Raw genomic sequence first — 12345 nt, forward strand, 5'->3', positions numbered from 1 at the left:
CACACTAACAGGGATGTAAAGATATTTGTGCACAAAATTAGAGAAATATGCTTTTTGTGCGTATGGACAATTTCTGGGATGTTTTATTTCAACTCATGAAACATGGGACCAACACTTTACATGTTGCGTTTATATTTTTGTTTAGTGTACATTGCTATGACATCATTGGTAGGCTATTTCCATGACATTATTGAATGATCAATAACAATGAAAGGGTAAATGTGAGTATTTATTGATATTATATCAACATTATTGGGGGGGGAGGGGGTAGAAATGTGTCATAGCAGATGGACTGCTTTCTGATCAGTTACAGTTATAAAAGCTCATTAAACTTCAAATAATCAGGAGTTATAGGAGGACGTCTCATTGTAATGGCTGGAAAGAAATGAATGGAACGGTGTCAAACATGTGGTTTCCATATGTTTGATCTGTTTGATACCGTTCCATGAACTCCATTCCAGCCGTTACAATGAGCCCGTCCTCCTATGGCTCCAGAGCGACTACAGTTATTTGATTCATTTTAAGATAGCTAGGTGAGAGAACCACATACAGTATCACAATCATAGAAAGTAAAACTGTTCCTCAATAAAGCAGCTATCAGCAGTCACCTGCTGCAACCCCTAATGGGTTGGGACACTGTCCGAGGTCACCTAGATAAGATTACTATCATGTACAATGACATTTTAGTAGATTGATTTTGGGAAAGTTAATATTTCAACGCCATTTTCAGGGTCATGTTTTATTGTTTTGTTGATACGGTGGATTGCCTTGGACAGAAGCTGTTGGTGGAGTATTTTGAACAGCAAAGGTTAAATAAAAAATAAGATCTGTCTACTCAGGTACAAGGCATAGAAGTAGAGGCTGTCAAATACCTTGTTTAACCTCAGGGCTCTGGCATGCTGTTTAGAGCATCATTACAGGGTCCTACCTGACCCATTACTTCACCCACAACTAAAGATAACTCTACCTATATGCTGAGTAGCTGAGTAGACAGATCTTAGTCTTGGGTTAACGACACTCTTGGGTCCATAGACTAATTTCTAGGCATCTTAGGTGAAATCTATCTTCAGATAACAATTGATAACACCCCTCCTGTCTATTAAAGCAAGGCACATTCAAGGTTTGTCCTTTGAAGATAACACTCAGAACACATGTTATCTTCCTGACCACAATGATGACTATAAACGACATCCATCAAGCTCAACAGGATTAGTTAGTGCAGACAAGCCAAGACATCAAGATGTGGTTGGATTTGTACTTGGGAATGGCAGTTTTTCTCAGTGTAGAGTGCAAACCATTGAACAAGGGGACACACAACAAGTTGCTAGTGATCTCCTTTGATGGTTTCCGATGGGACTATGATCAAGACGTAGACACCCCTCACATGGACAAGTTAGTGGAAGATGGAGTGAAGGCAAAGTACATCACCCCTCCGGCTATCACCATGACGTCCCCATCTCATTTTACCACCATAACTGGTAAGGCAGAAGAGTCACAAAATGCTATTGACTTGTTGCGTGCATTTGAGCAGCTTGTTTGAAGTTCTCAACCAGGTGCATATTAATACAAAATAAGAAGTATTTCCTTGGGTAAAATGTGACTACGGGCCCAGGTTACTGTTTCAAAACTGGTTTTGAAGTCAAATGTAGCCTACTACTGTAGATGGATTATTGACAATTGATTTCTTTGGTCAAATATTTAAATTCTTTCATAAAAACAGTTTTGTTTGTGGCATGTGCCCAGAAAATCCCAGGCCTGACCATGATCTCACTCACGTTACAAAGTAGCCTCACTTGCCAGTGTTCTGGGTGGCAGGTAGCCTAGTGGTTAAGAGCTGACTAGGTGAAAAATCTGTTGATGTGCCCTTGATTTAACCATAATTGCTCTGTAAGTCGCTCTTATCTCTGCTAAATGACTAAAATGTAAATGAAATGTTCTTTCAGATTTTTAGGACAATCTATTATGTCGTTCTGCCCCTGAATAAGGCAGTTAACCCACTGTTCCTAGGCCGTCATTGAAAATAAGAATTTGTTCTTAACTGACTTGCCTAATTAAACAAAAGGTCAAATAAAAATTAAATAAATAAAATGTACACTGTATATGTGCACGTACTGTACATATCCTTCGGGTCCTAATTATTTAAATACAAATCTCTTCAAACGTGCTGCTTACTTTATCTCTGGGCAATTGACCTCACTTTAATCTGACCCGAGAGTTATTCCTGAGAAATGGAAATCACCTTATGTTTTCATTTGTTAATGTAGGAAAACCCCACAAATCTACAGACAATTTCTAAATGTTCTCTTATATGACAGTGATAAAAAAATAAGTATAGTACAGCAATTAAAGTTGTAAATGCCATCTTCGATATCCTTGATAAGACACATCACTGAGGTTTTGGATACTGTTATCATAATGTCATGATGAAAAGACAATTCAAACTGGAAGGTTGCTGGCATTAGAAAATATTTACATATCATTCTATTTTCTTCTCATATCTCTCACAGGGAGATGGATAGAGGATCATGGAGTTGTTCATAATATGATGTTTAATTCCACAACTCATCAGAAAGTCGGCCATAAAGCTACCTTGAAGAGGTCTGAGTGGTGGGACAATGGAGCCTTACCGTTGTGGATTACAGCACAGAACCAGGTGAGGAACTGGTCATGATTTGATCCTGGACATAAAATATCACAAGTGTTATTTGTCTAATATGCAGATTTAGCTTACAGTCCTCCTACTGACAGCTACAGAAACCACTGTCAGACTATTACAATGACCCCCCCCCCCCCCCCCCCCCTCCATTTGTTTTGTACACTGCTGCTACTCGCTGTTTATTATCTATGCATAGTCACTTCACCCCTACCTACATGTACAAATTACCTCAACTAACCTGTACCCCTGCACACTGACTCGGTACTGGTACCTCCTGTATATATGCTTGTTATTGTTATGTTATTGTGTTTTTATAATTTATAGAATTTTTTACATTATTTTATTTGGTAAATATTTTCTTAAACTCTTCTTGAACTACACTGTTGGTTAAGAGCTTGTAAGTAAGCATTTCACGGTAAGGTCTACACTTGTTGTATTCGGCGCATGTGACAAATAAAGTTTGATTTGACTTGATTATTTTTACGTGAATGAAGTAGCTCTGATGAAAGTTAAGACCCCTACTACACCCTGTAATTAGAAGCATACATACAAGCATTGTCACGTCCTGACCTTAGAGATCCTTTTAATTCTCTATTTGGTAGGTCAGGGTGTGACTAGGGTGGGAAATCTATGTTTATATTTCTTTGTTGGCCGAGTATGGTTCCCAATCAGAGGCAGCTGTCTCTGATTGGGGATCATACTTAGGCAGCCCTTTTTCCCACCTTCAGTTGAGGGATCTTGTCTTTTTATGTTGCAGGTGTTGCACTCCTAGCTTTACGTTCGTTGAGTTGTTTATTGTTTTTTTGGTGGAACATTTATATGAAAGAAAATGTACGCCTACCACGCTGCACCTTGGTCTTCATTTAACGGCGGACGTAACAAGCATACATACCTTTTCTCTTTCAGGGCCTGAAGACAGGTTCCTTTTTCTTTCCAGGAGGAGGAGCCAACTACAGTGGTCAAAGTGTAAACCGGGCGGTGGTTGAGGAAACAGGTCAACAAGATGATAACGAAACAGAGTGGCATCAGAATATTGACACTGTTTTGAGCTGGTTCACCAAAGAAGATTTTGACTTTGTGACTCTGTACTATGGAGAGCCTGACAACGTGGGCCATGCCAAAGGACCAGACCATCCTGACAGGAAAACCATAATAAAGCAGATTGACCGCACCATCGGATACCTGAGGGAGGCCATCCAGCGAGATGGTTTGACAGACAACTTGAACATCATCATCACCTCTGACCATGGCATGACCACCGTTAAAAAAAGACCTCTTGTAGATGAGATAATCCTCTCTAAATACCTGAATTTCTTCAACTTGGTTTATTTTGAGCTCCTTGATTACGGTGGGTTTGGAATGATCACACCGAAGAAAGGAAAGGAACAGCAGGTTTATGATGCTCTCATGAAGGCCCCAAACCTCACAGTCTACAAGAAGGAAGATATGCCAGAGAACTTTCATTTGTCCAAGAATGACAGAATGCAGCCTATTATTGTCATTGCTGATCTAGGTTTCAACTTAAACTCGGTAGGTACTGGTATTAACTTTAAAGACACTTCATATACTATGTATAAAGTACAAAATGGTCAAGTAAAAATATCACAGATTAAAAAAATAAAAACAATTATGATATGCATGTAATTTCAACAGCGGTTGATCGTCTACGTAAACAAAGGAGATCATGGATTCCACATGGACGAAATGGACATGAAGACCATCTTCCGTGCTTTTGGACCAGATTTCAAGAAGAGTTATCTGTCCGAGCCCTTTGACAGTGTCCACATCTACCCTCTAATGTGCAAGCTGCTGCAGATAGATCCAGCCCCTAACAATGGCTCCCTATCTGTCACTGAGGGCATGCTGGTTCAGAACGGTACGGCTGTGAGCTTCTCCTGGAAAGCATTTTAGTATCAAAATGCATGACAGTGTCTATGAATGAATTGTAATACAGGACGATATCAACCTTAATGTGTGCTCCACTGATGATGCTTCTTGTATAAGATAATTATCAAGACTGACATGACACATGGTTATATCACATAACTAATGGCACCATTCTTCTCTACACAGGTGGGAGAAGACATCATATGTCCCTTGGTGTTTTGGCATCGATATTTGTCTACATTTTATTTGTCATGTAGTTATTTATGACGTCGGTTATTTTCCGTAATGTTCGTTAAATGAAAACAATTGCATAGTTGAATCAATCATAACCAAAACTCCAACAGATATTTTTAAGGAGGATCACATTCACTATGATTTCACAACAATATCCATCTGATTGTATTATACACTCAGTTCCCAGTTTACTGCGCCGTTATTTGCCTGTTTGTAGCTTGCACAATTCTTGCCGTTCTCCTTCGAACTCTCAACAACGATCTGTTTTCGCCAATAGGACTGCCGCTGATCGGATGTTTTTTGTTTGTCGCACCATTCTTGGTAAATCCTAGACACTGTCGTGCATAATAAGCCCAGGAGGCCGGACGTTTCTGAGACACTGGAATCGGCGCGCCTGGAATCGACGATCATACATACCATGCTCAAAGTCGCTTAAGTCACTCGTTTTGCCCATTTTAAAGTTCAAGCCTGCTTCATACACTGTGTACAAAACATTAAGAACACCTTCCTAATATTGAGTTGCATGTCTATGTCATGGAAAGAGCAGGTATTCTTAATGTTTTGGACACTCAGCGTATAGCAAGCCACAGCCACGTGACACACTGTCTGTAGAAGCTAACCATTTTTGGGAACGGGGTGGTGTACCTAACAAACTGCCAACTGAGTGTATGTTTAATAATCAAACCAGTCAGCATTGGCTCAAATAACTTTGTCTAGAACCTACATTTAATAATGACACCTGCCCACTGATGGTTCAGGAGTTTCAAGTAGCCTGATACCGATACTTTCATTCTAAATGTCAGATTTTATTTGGAGTCATATTTTATTTAAATAATTGTTCCGACTATATATTTATTTGTTATTATGCTTTAATAAACGTGCATGATGAATGAGTATTGCAGGTTTAAAAATAAAATGTTTACCAGGAAACAGGATTTGGATCTAAGGTGTTATTACCACCTGCAGCCAGCTGGGGATATCATTTTTTAAAATAAATTTAACCAATATTTAACTAGGCAAGTCAGTTAAGAACAAATTATTTTAAGAACAAATTCTCATTTACAACGACGGCCTAGGTACAGTGGGTTAACTGCCTTGTTTAGGGGCAGTTAGACAGATTTTTACCTTGTCAGCTCGGGGATTAAATCTAGCAACCTTTCGGTTATTGGCCCCACGCTCTAAACACTAGGCTACCTGCCGCCCCAACTGTATATACATATTCCAACAAATGGAAATGTTACAGAACAGACTAATCTGAAAACACAGATGGAGGAAATATAAAAGGTACATGTGTAAATAATCTCCCTGTTTGCCCTTTATTTCATACTAAATATTATGAAAGCCTCCCTTACAAAAACAAATTGCAGTTTTGAAACTGCAGTAAAAGTGTAGTAACTGCAGTTAACTGTGGTATTTTGGACATAGTAATTGCAGAATAACTGCACTCTAATTAAGCAAAAGGCACGAGGGGGTGTGGTATATGGCCAATATACCATGGCTAAGGGCTGTTCTAACGCACGACCTGGACACAGCTCTTAGCCATGGTATATTGGCCATATACCACAAACCCCTGAGGTACCTTATTGCTATTATAAACTTGTTACCAATGGAATTAGAACAGTAAAAATAAATGTTTTGTCATACCCGTGGTATAACTGCAGTTATACTGCACTCTGACTGCTCTTTCAATTACAGTCTGACCAGGTGAATACAGGTGAAAGCTATGATCCCTTATTGATGTCACTTGTTAAATCCACTTCAAATCAGTGTAGATGAAGGGGAGGAGACAGGTTAAAGAAGGATTTTAAACCTTGAGATAATGGAGACATGGATTGTGTGTGTGTCATTCAGAGGGTGAATGTGCAGGACAAAATATTGAGTGCCTTTGAACGGGGTATGGTGGTAGCTGCGCTAGGCGCACCTGTTCTTCGTGTTTTGTACAATCAGTGTATATTTTTCACATCGATGCCGTTTATTTTTGTCATGGCCAAGGTTATTGCAGGGTTAAGTGGTGACTTGAATTTAAAACAACAAGGGTGAATAGGCTTTGAGCTATTGCCTAATGGAAATGATAAGATTATGAAACCAGCCATGATGAGTGGCTACACTTGTTGCGGTCATGTGACGAAGCATTAACCGGTTAGGTCAAATGGAGAGTGAGCGCGCCCTGCATTCTACGTGACGTTAAACTGCTGTACAACTACTTCAGTTTTGGATCCGTGCGTGTCTAGGTTACTCAGCCTAAATCACAACTAGTCTCTGATGTTTTAAGCTATGGCTGAATGTTTTGGGAACGACATATATATATTCTACAATTGAGTTAAGTCTTAGAAGAAAGAAAAATGTTACATTTCGTCTTGCAAGATGCCTCAAACAACACGGAGCAAAACACAACAACGCCTGAGGACTGGACTGTTGTAAGTCATTTACAAGTAGTGTGTTAAGTATTAAGTATTGTGATTATTCATTTGTAGTTGTCCTGTATTTAAACTACTGTACAGTGTACAGCAATGTGTATTTCTTAGTTGTAGCTACATCGTTGCCACATGCGTCTGCAGCATGGCTTTTGGGGGGTGGGACCACCCTCTCGCACTGTAGAAAGTGGATGAGATTATTCTCCGCAATTGACCAGAGTAGTGTTATAGGATCTGCCTCGCCCTCTGCAGGTAGGGATAGTGACTGTTTTGCTTTATAATCAACACCTTTCCCATGTAAAGGTGTACTTTGCAGTCAGATGGATCCAGATGATTATGGCAGTGCTAAGGTATGCAGGGCGCAGCATTTACAACCTCTTTGTAATTGTACAATCTGGTGATCACACAGGTCAAATGAAGAGCTCTTCCCAATGGGTTTTCTGTTCTTGTTTGCAGCATTGTCGGTTCAGGTTCCATACTTGTTTATGCAACTTTCCAACACCTTATAAGGACACCTGAGGTTAGTTACAAACCCGACAGATGATCCCCTCTACAGTTGGTTTATATTGTTTCTGCATTTAAGCATATATTATACCCTACCTTAGTTGGTAGAAAGGCACTATATAAATCCAATCTGTTGTTTTTGTTAATAATAACAATATTATTAACCTATCTACAATACCACGACTGCTTTAGACTCCAAAACAATGCCCAATACTACCTCCTCTGCAGATCCAGCCATTGTTCTTACTGAGTGTGACAGACTTGCTGCTGGCAGTCAGCTGGCTGATAGGAGCAGTACTGTTCACCCAGGACTGTGATAGCCATGTGACCTGCTACAACCTACACATCGTTGAACAGGTATGTACACAGACATATAATCCATTCATTTACAGTAAGAATTGACTTAATGTTTCACTCTGAGAAATAGATGACCAAGGCCGATCTAGATCCGGCCCAAATGAAGTAGAGCAGCAAATCTAGCCCAATTTGACGCCTCTTCAATTCTGTTAGATCGGGACAAAGGAGTCTGGATGTGGCTGACCCATTTCCCTTGTACTTGTGCACTGGAATATTCTGTACCAAAAGGGAACATGATATATAACCCTACAACAAAACCAATGATGGTCCTAGATATCTAATCTCCATGGATACGCAGAAAGGGAACACCATTCCATTGACACGGCATACCACTCTTCTCACCACTAAAATAGAAGTAAATGTTGGTTGATTCATGGTGACCACTGACGGAGAACCCCTGTCTTTTAACAGATGCTGTATATGACCTCGTTCTTCTACACATTGAACTATGTATGGACCCTGTACTCTGGGCTAAATAACAGATTCTACAGTAGCCTTCATGGATACCCAGCCCAAGTAGGTGCTACCTGACAAATTATCGTTTTGATGTCTGACACATTTGGTTGTCTGTATTTCCCCATATTCAACTGTTTGGTTAAAGTCTGGCCTCTGTTTTGTTGAAGTGCGCCACCAAACTGAGAAGCTTCAGCAAGATTGCTGCAGTCCTGTCATGGTAAGCATGGACTATTTCACAGAAAGAGTATTTCATTTACCTTTATTTATTTAACCTTCATTTAACCAGGCAAGTCAGTTAAGAACAAATTCTTATTTACAATGACGGCCTAGTATATGCTTGACCTATTTAAAGTTCAGTAGATGTCATTATGCATCCAATAGAGGGAGTATGCTAAATGTCCTGTCCCCGTTTCTCCTCCCAGTGTCCTCCCCGTGCTGCTGATGCTGCCAGTGTTTGTAACAGGAAACATGGACCACTGTTACACAAACCTCAGCCAGCCTTACAAGTAGGTCTGTAGCATGCATCAAAGTAGGAACATTATCATGGAGAGAGTTTCCTTTGGGATAGAGATAATAGTGTGTCAATAAGGTTAGCGGTTTTAGTAAGGCAATCAGAATTCATATCAGGCACTTCCGTGCTAAATGTTTGGTCAATTAATATGATTTAATTGTCATCTTTAATGGGTTTTAGTAAGGCAATCAGAATTCATATCAGGCACTTCCGTGCTAAATGTTTGGCCAATTAATATGATTTAATTGTCATCTTTAATGGGTTTTAGTAAGGCAATCAGAATTCATATCAGGCACTTCCGTGCTAAATGTTTGGTCAATTAATATGATTTAATTGTCATCTTTAATGGGTTTTAGTAAGGCAATCAGAATTCATATCAGGCACTTCCGTGCTAAATGTTTGGTCAATTAATATGATTTAATTGTCATCTTTAATGGGTTTTAGTAAGGCAATCAGAATTCATATCAGGCACTTCCGTGCTAAATGTTTGGCCAATTAATATGATTTAATTGTCATCTTTAATGGGTTTTAGTAAGGCAATCAGAATTCATATCAGGCACTTCCGTGCTAAATGTTTGGCCAATTAATATGATTTAATTGTCATCTTTAAATGTTTGTTTTTTTATACATATCTCTTGTTGATTTGAGGTGCATAACGGTTTGACTAATGTCCCTCTCCCTGCATATTAGGTGCCTTCTAATGCACACGGAGGCACTCTTCATGTCCACTGACTTGAGCAAGATGGTGGTGGACTCAGCTTGCCACCTGGTACACATGTACAGTATTGCTGTCTTCCTGGCAGTGTTCCTCCTCACCTTTGTTGGCATTGTGGTGAGTCAGCCTATCCCATGGTTACCATCTTATTTTTATTTTACTCAAACGTATCTTGGCTTCACACGTCTTTTGTCTACGCCAGGTGCTCATGGGAAAAGCCCGCACTGTTTACAGACGTTATGTGAGTTCTAGTGGTTTCCTAGGCGACAGGCAGTGGGCGTCGCTTCGTGTTCTGGACCGACACCTGCTCCTCTACCCCTCTGTCTTCTTCTTCTGTTGGGGCCCAGGTAACTACAGTACTGTTCACCCAGCTCAGAATCCTAGGGCCCCCCCGGGCTTGCTAAATAATTTCTAGCAGCTGAAAATCACATTCTCCTTTTTGATATATTGCCTTATTTACCTTTTCATTTCAGCAGTCTTCCTGGCAGCCATGATTCTGTACAACCCCAAATCAGTGGAGGGAGTTGTGGGCGTCATTCTCTACATCTTACAGGTAAAACTGCCAGCTGCTCTGAAACCTACAACCAAGACGTGTGCAACCTCAGTCCATGGCTTAATTTCTACTTTCTCATCCTCATCCCAGGCCTTCACCTCATCCTCTCAAGGCCTTCTGAACTGTGTGGTGTACGGCTGGACACAGACACACTTTCGGTCAGCTAGCAAAGATGCTCTAAGGGACATGGACACCCAGACGCCACTTCTGAGATCTCAGAAGAAAGGCTATAAAACTCTATGGTCAACACCATCCCCCAAACCAGATGATATAGAAGGATCTGGTATTCTCCCGACACCACATTAACGTACTATGGCGGTTGTGAAACTGGCAAAAGAAATTAAACACAGCCTTTTGTGCCAGACTGGGAGAGTGACGGTTTGGTTTTGAATCTTGGGGACAGTACCTTGGGAAGCACCTGTTCTACCAATGAAGCAAGAATACCCAAGGCTGTACACAAGGGACAGCAGGGTCAAACCAGACAGAGGCTGAACTGCTGTAAAGAAAAAAAGGAAGAACCAGGGAATTTACAACGAGAGGAAGAGCAGCTCTGAAACAGGATCTGAGAGCTCTGTACTTTCATCAGAGTCACTCCCTCCCTCACTTGTTTTGACTGCATCGGTCGTGCAAACATTGTCTCTACATTAGTGTTTAGAATTTCCCACAGTAGTTGGGGACAGCCGAGGATATTTGTGAAAGGCTTTGTAACTGACTGGCATGTCTTTGATTTAGAGGGGCCCTGATTGAGCCCAACCGTGTGGAAAACAGTGCGCAGCAGCCTGTCACTTTTCATCTTGATGGAACAAAGGCACTCCATTCACAGAGATGCTGCTTGACGTACGAGTTTGGCCCGTGGTGTTGTGTGATGGTCGTAGATACGCAAGTGTGTGCAATGTTTAGTTTTCACCCTGCATGGGCTTGGTCACAGAAATGTTACTGTAAGTTTATGCTCACTCCTTGAGTTCAATTCTAAACTTTTTCTATCAAAGGGGGCAATTATTGCCTTGCATAAAATGTGACAGGCATGACAACGGGATAAATACATCACCACAACATACACTTTTTTCCCCCTGAGATGCAAATGACACTGAATGAAAAGAATGTGAATTTTCGGTCTGTCAATGCATTGGCCTTTATTTCTGTTCAACTCAATCCATCAATATGAAATGGGCAGTGCAGCTACAATATAGTAACTGCTGCAGCCTCATCAAAACAATCAAATATTGTTTCACTCCCACATCCGACCAGCTGCATCATGGCAGTTATCAAAGATGAGGCTGTAGTCAGTGCCTCCAGCTTTGACGAAATCGGAGACCGTCTTACTTCCTCTAAAGTTTTTGGTTTCAACTTTCTGCAAAAAGTTTTTTGAAAAACATTGTTTTAATCTGAACGACTATGTATTTGCCACTACAGAGTCATTTCAATAAAAATGGCTTATGAAAGAAAGCTGATTGATTACTTGCCTTCCAGTCTCGACTCATGTGGCGAGCAGCCACCACTACAGTCTGAGTGCTGATGCCAAATCCATCCCCTTTATGGACAAGCCACTGGGAGCCATCAGCCAAAGTCACTCTGGATCAACAACGAAGGATTAGATATAGCGGATAGTTTAGGCCATTTCTTAAATAATAAACAGGATGTTGCTAGATATGCAGTAACAAACAACTGACTTTTGTGGGTTTATTTTATAAATATCATACGCATATCATACATAATATGATGTTACTCACCTGACTCCTGAGTGGCTGAGAAGCCCCACCTGAAAAGACATGCCTTCAAGGGGTCTCCTCATTCTGTCCGCTTCATACACCTTGGAGTTGTACAGCTTCCTCAGGTCAGACATTTTAGATATGTCATAATTGTAGGATCCTCCACCACCTATGAGAAATGTTATAATAACACATGAACAACATATCACTATATTTATAGATATTTCTACAAAATAGTTGTTCAAACTTACCACCACTGAAAGAGGATTCCACATTTCCAACCAAAAGGGCCAGAAGAGCTGGCAGGATGAATGCGGTTCTGATGGAGAACATGGCAGGATCCTTTTTC

The 12345-nt window shown here is 40.5% G+C and overlaps 2 protein-coding genes across 6 annotated transcripts; both read left to right on the forward strand.

The window, feature by feature from the left end:
- Nucleotides 1-1240: 1240 nt before the first annotated feature.
- Nucleotides 1241-4567, forward strand: LOC120035931 (ectonucleotide pyrophosphatase/phosphodiesterase family member 7-like). Its single transcript, XM_038982411.1, has 4 exons — nt 1241-1478; nt 2508-2653; nt 3563-4186; nt 4310-4567. The coding sequence occupies exons 1-4, from the start codon at nt 1241-1243 to the stop codon at nt 4565-4567; spliced, it is 1266 nt and encodes a 421-aa protein (XP_038838339.1).
- A 2343-nt stretch (nt 4568-6910) lies between these two features.
- On the forward strand, nt 6911-11413 carry LOC120035929 (transmembrane protein 116-like). Of its 5 annotated transcripts, none has more exons than XM_038982407.1 (10): nt 6911-7194; nt 7648-7711; nt 7924-8052; nt 8464-8568; nt 8676-8725; nt 8931-9014; nt 9710-9851; nt 9937-10081; nt 10208-10287; nt 10378-11413. In XM_038982407.1, exons 1-10 carry the CDS (start codon nt 7142-7144, stop codon nt 10591-10593), a joined length of 1068 nt encoding a protein of 355 aa, XP_038838335.1. In that variant the 5' UTR covers nt 6911-7141; the 3' UTR covers nt 10594-11413. The 5 variants fall into 5 exon arrangements, with proteins under 5 accessions (XP_038838335.1, XP_038838336.1, XP_038838332.1 ...); XM_038982408.1 differs by having other exon boundaries at nt 10211-10287; XM_038982404.1 differs by having other exon boundaries at nt 10208-11413.
- The last annotated feature ends 932 nt before the right edge of the window (nt 11414-12345 follow it).

This window comes from Salvelinus namaycush, unplaced genomic scaffold, assembly GCF_016432855.1.
Source record: "Salvelinus namaycush isolate Seneca unplaced genomic scaffold, SaNama_1.0 Scaffold1155, whole genome shotgun sequence".
NCBI classification, from domain to species: domain Eukaryota; kingdom Metazoa; phylum Chordata; class Actinopteri; order Salmoniformes; family Salmonidae; genus Salvelinus; species Salvelinus namaycush.

Coding starts and splice junctions, on each gene's coding strand:
- LOC120035929 (XM_038982404.1), top strand. CDS start 7,142: ATGCCTCAAACAACACGGAGCAAAACACAACAACGCCTGAGGACTGGA. Junction 7,712..7,923: donor ACCTTATAAGGACACCTGAG/GTTAGTTACAAA, acceptor CCTCCTCTGCAG/ATCCAGCCATTGTTCTTACT. Junction 10,082..10,207: donor CTTCTTCTGTTGGGGCCCAG/GTAACTACAGTA, acceptor TTTTCATTTCAG/CAGTCTTCCTGGCAGCCATG.
- LOC120035931 (XM_038982411.1), top strand. CDS start 1,241: ATGTGGTTGGATTTGTACTTGGGAATGGCAGTTTTTCTCAGTGTAGAG. Junction 2,654..3,562: donor GGATTACAGCACAGAACCAG/GTGAGGAACTGG, acceptor TTTCTCTTTCAG/GGCCTGAAGACAGGTTCCTT. Junction 4,187..4,309: donor TAGGTTTCAACTTAAACTCG/GTAGGTACTGGT, acceptor TAATTTCAACAG/CGGTTGATCGTCTACGTAAA.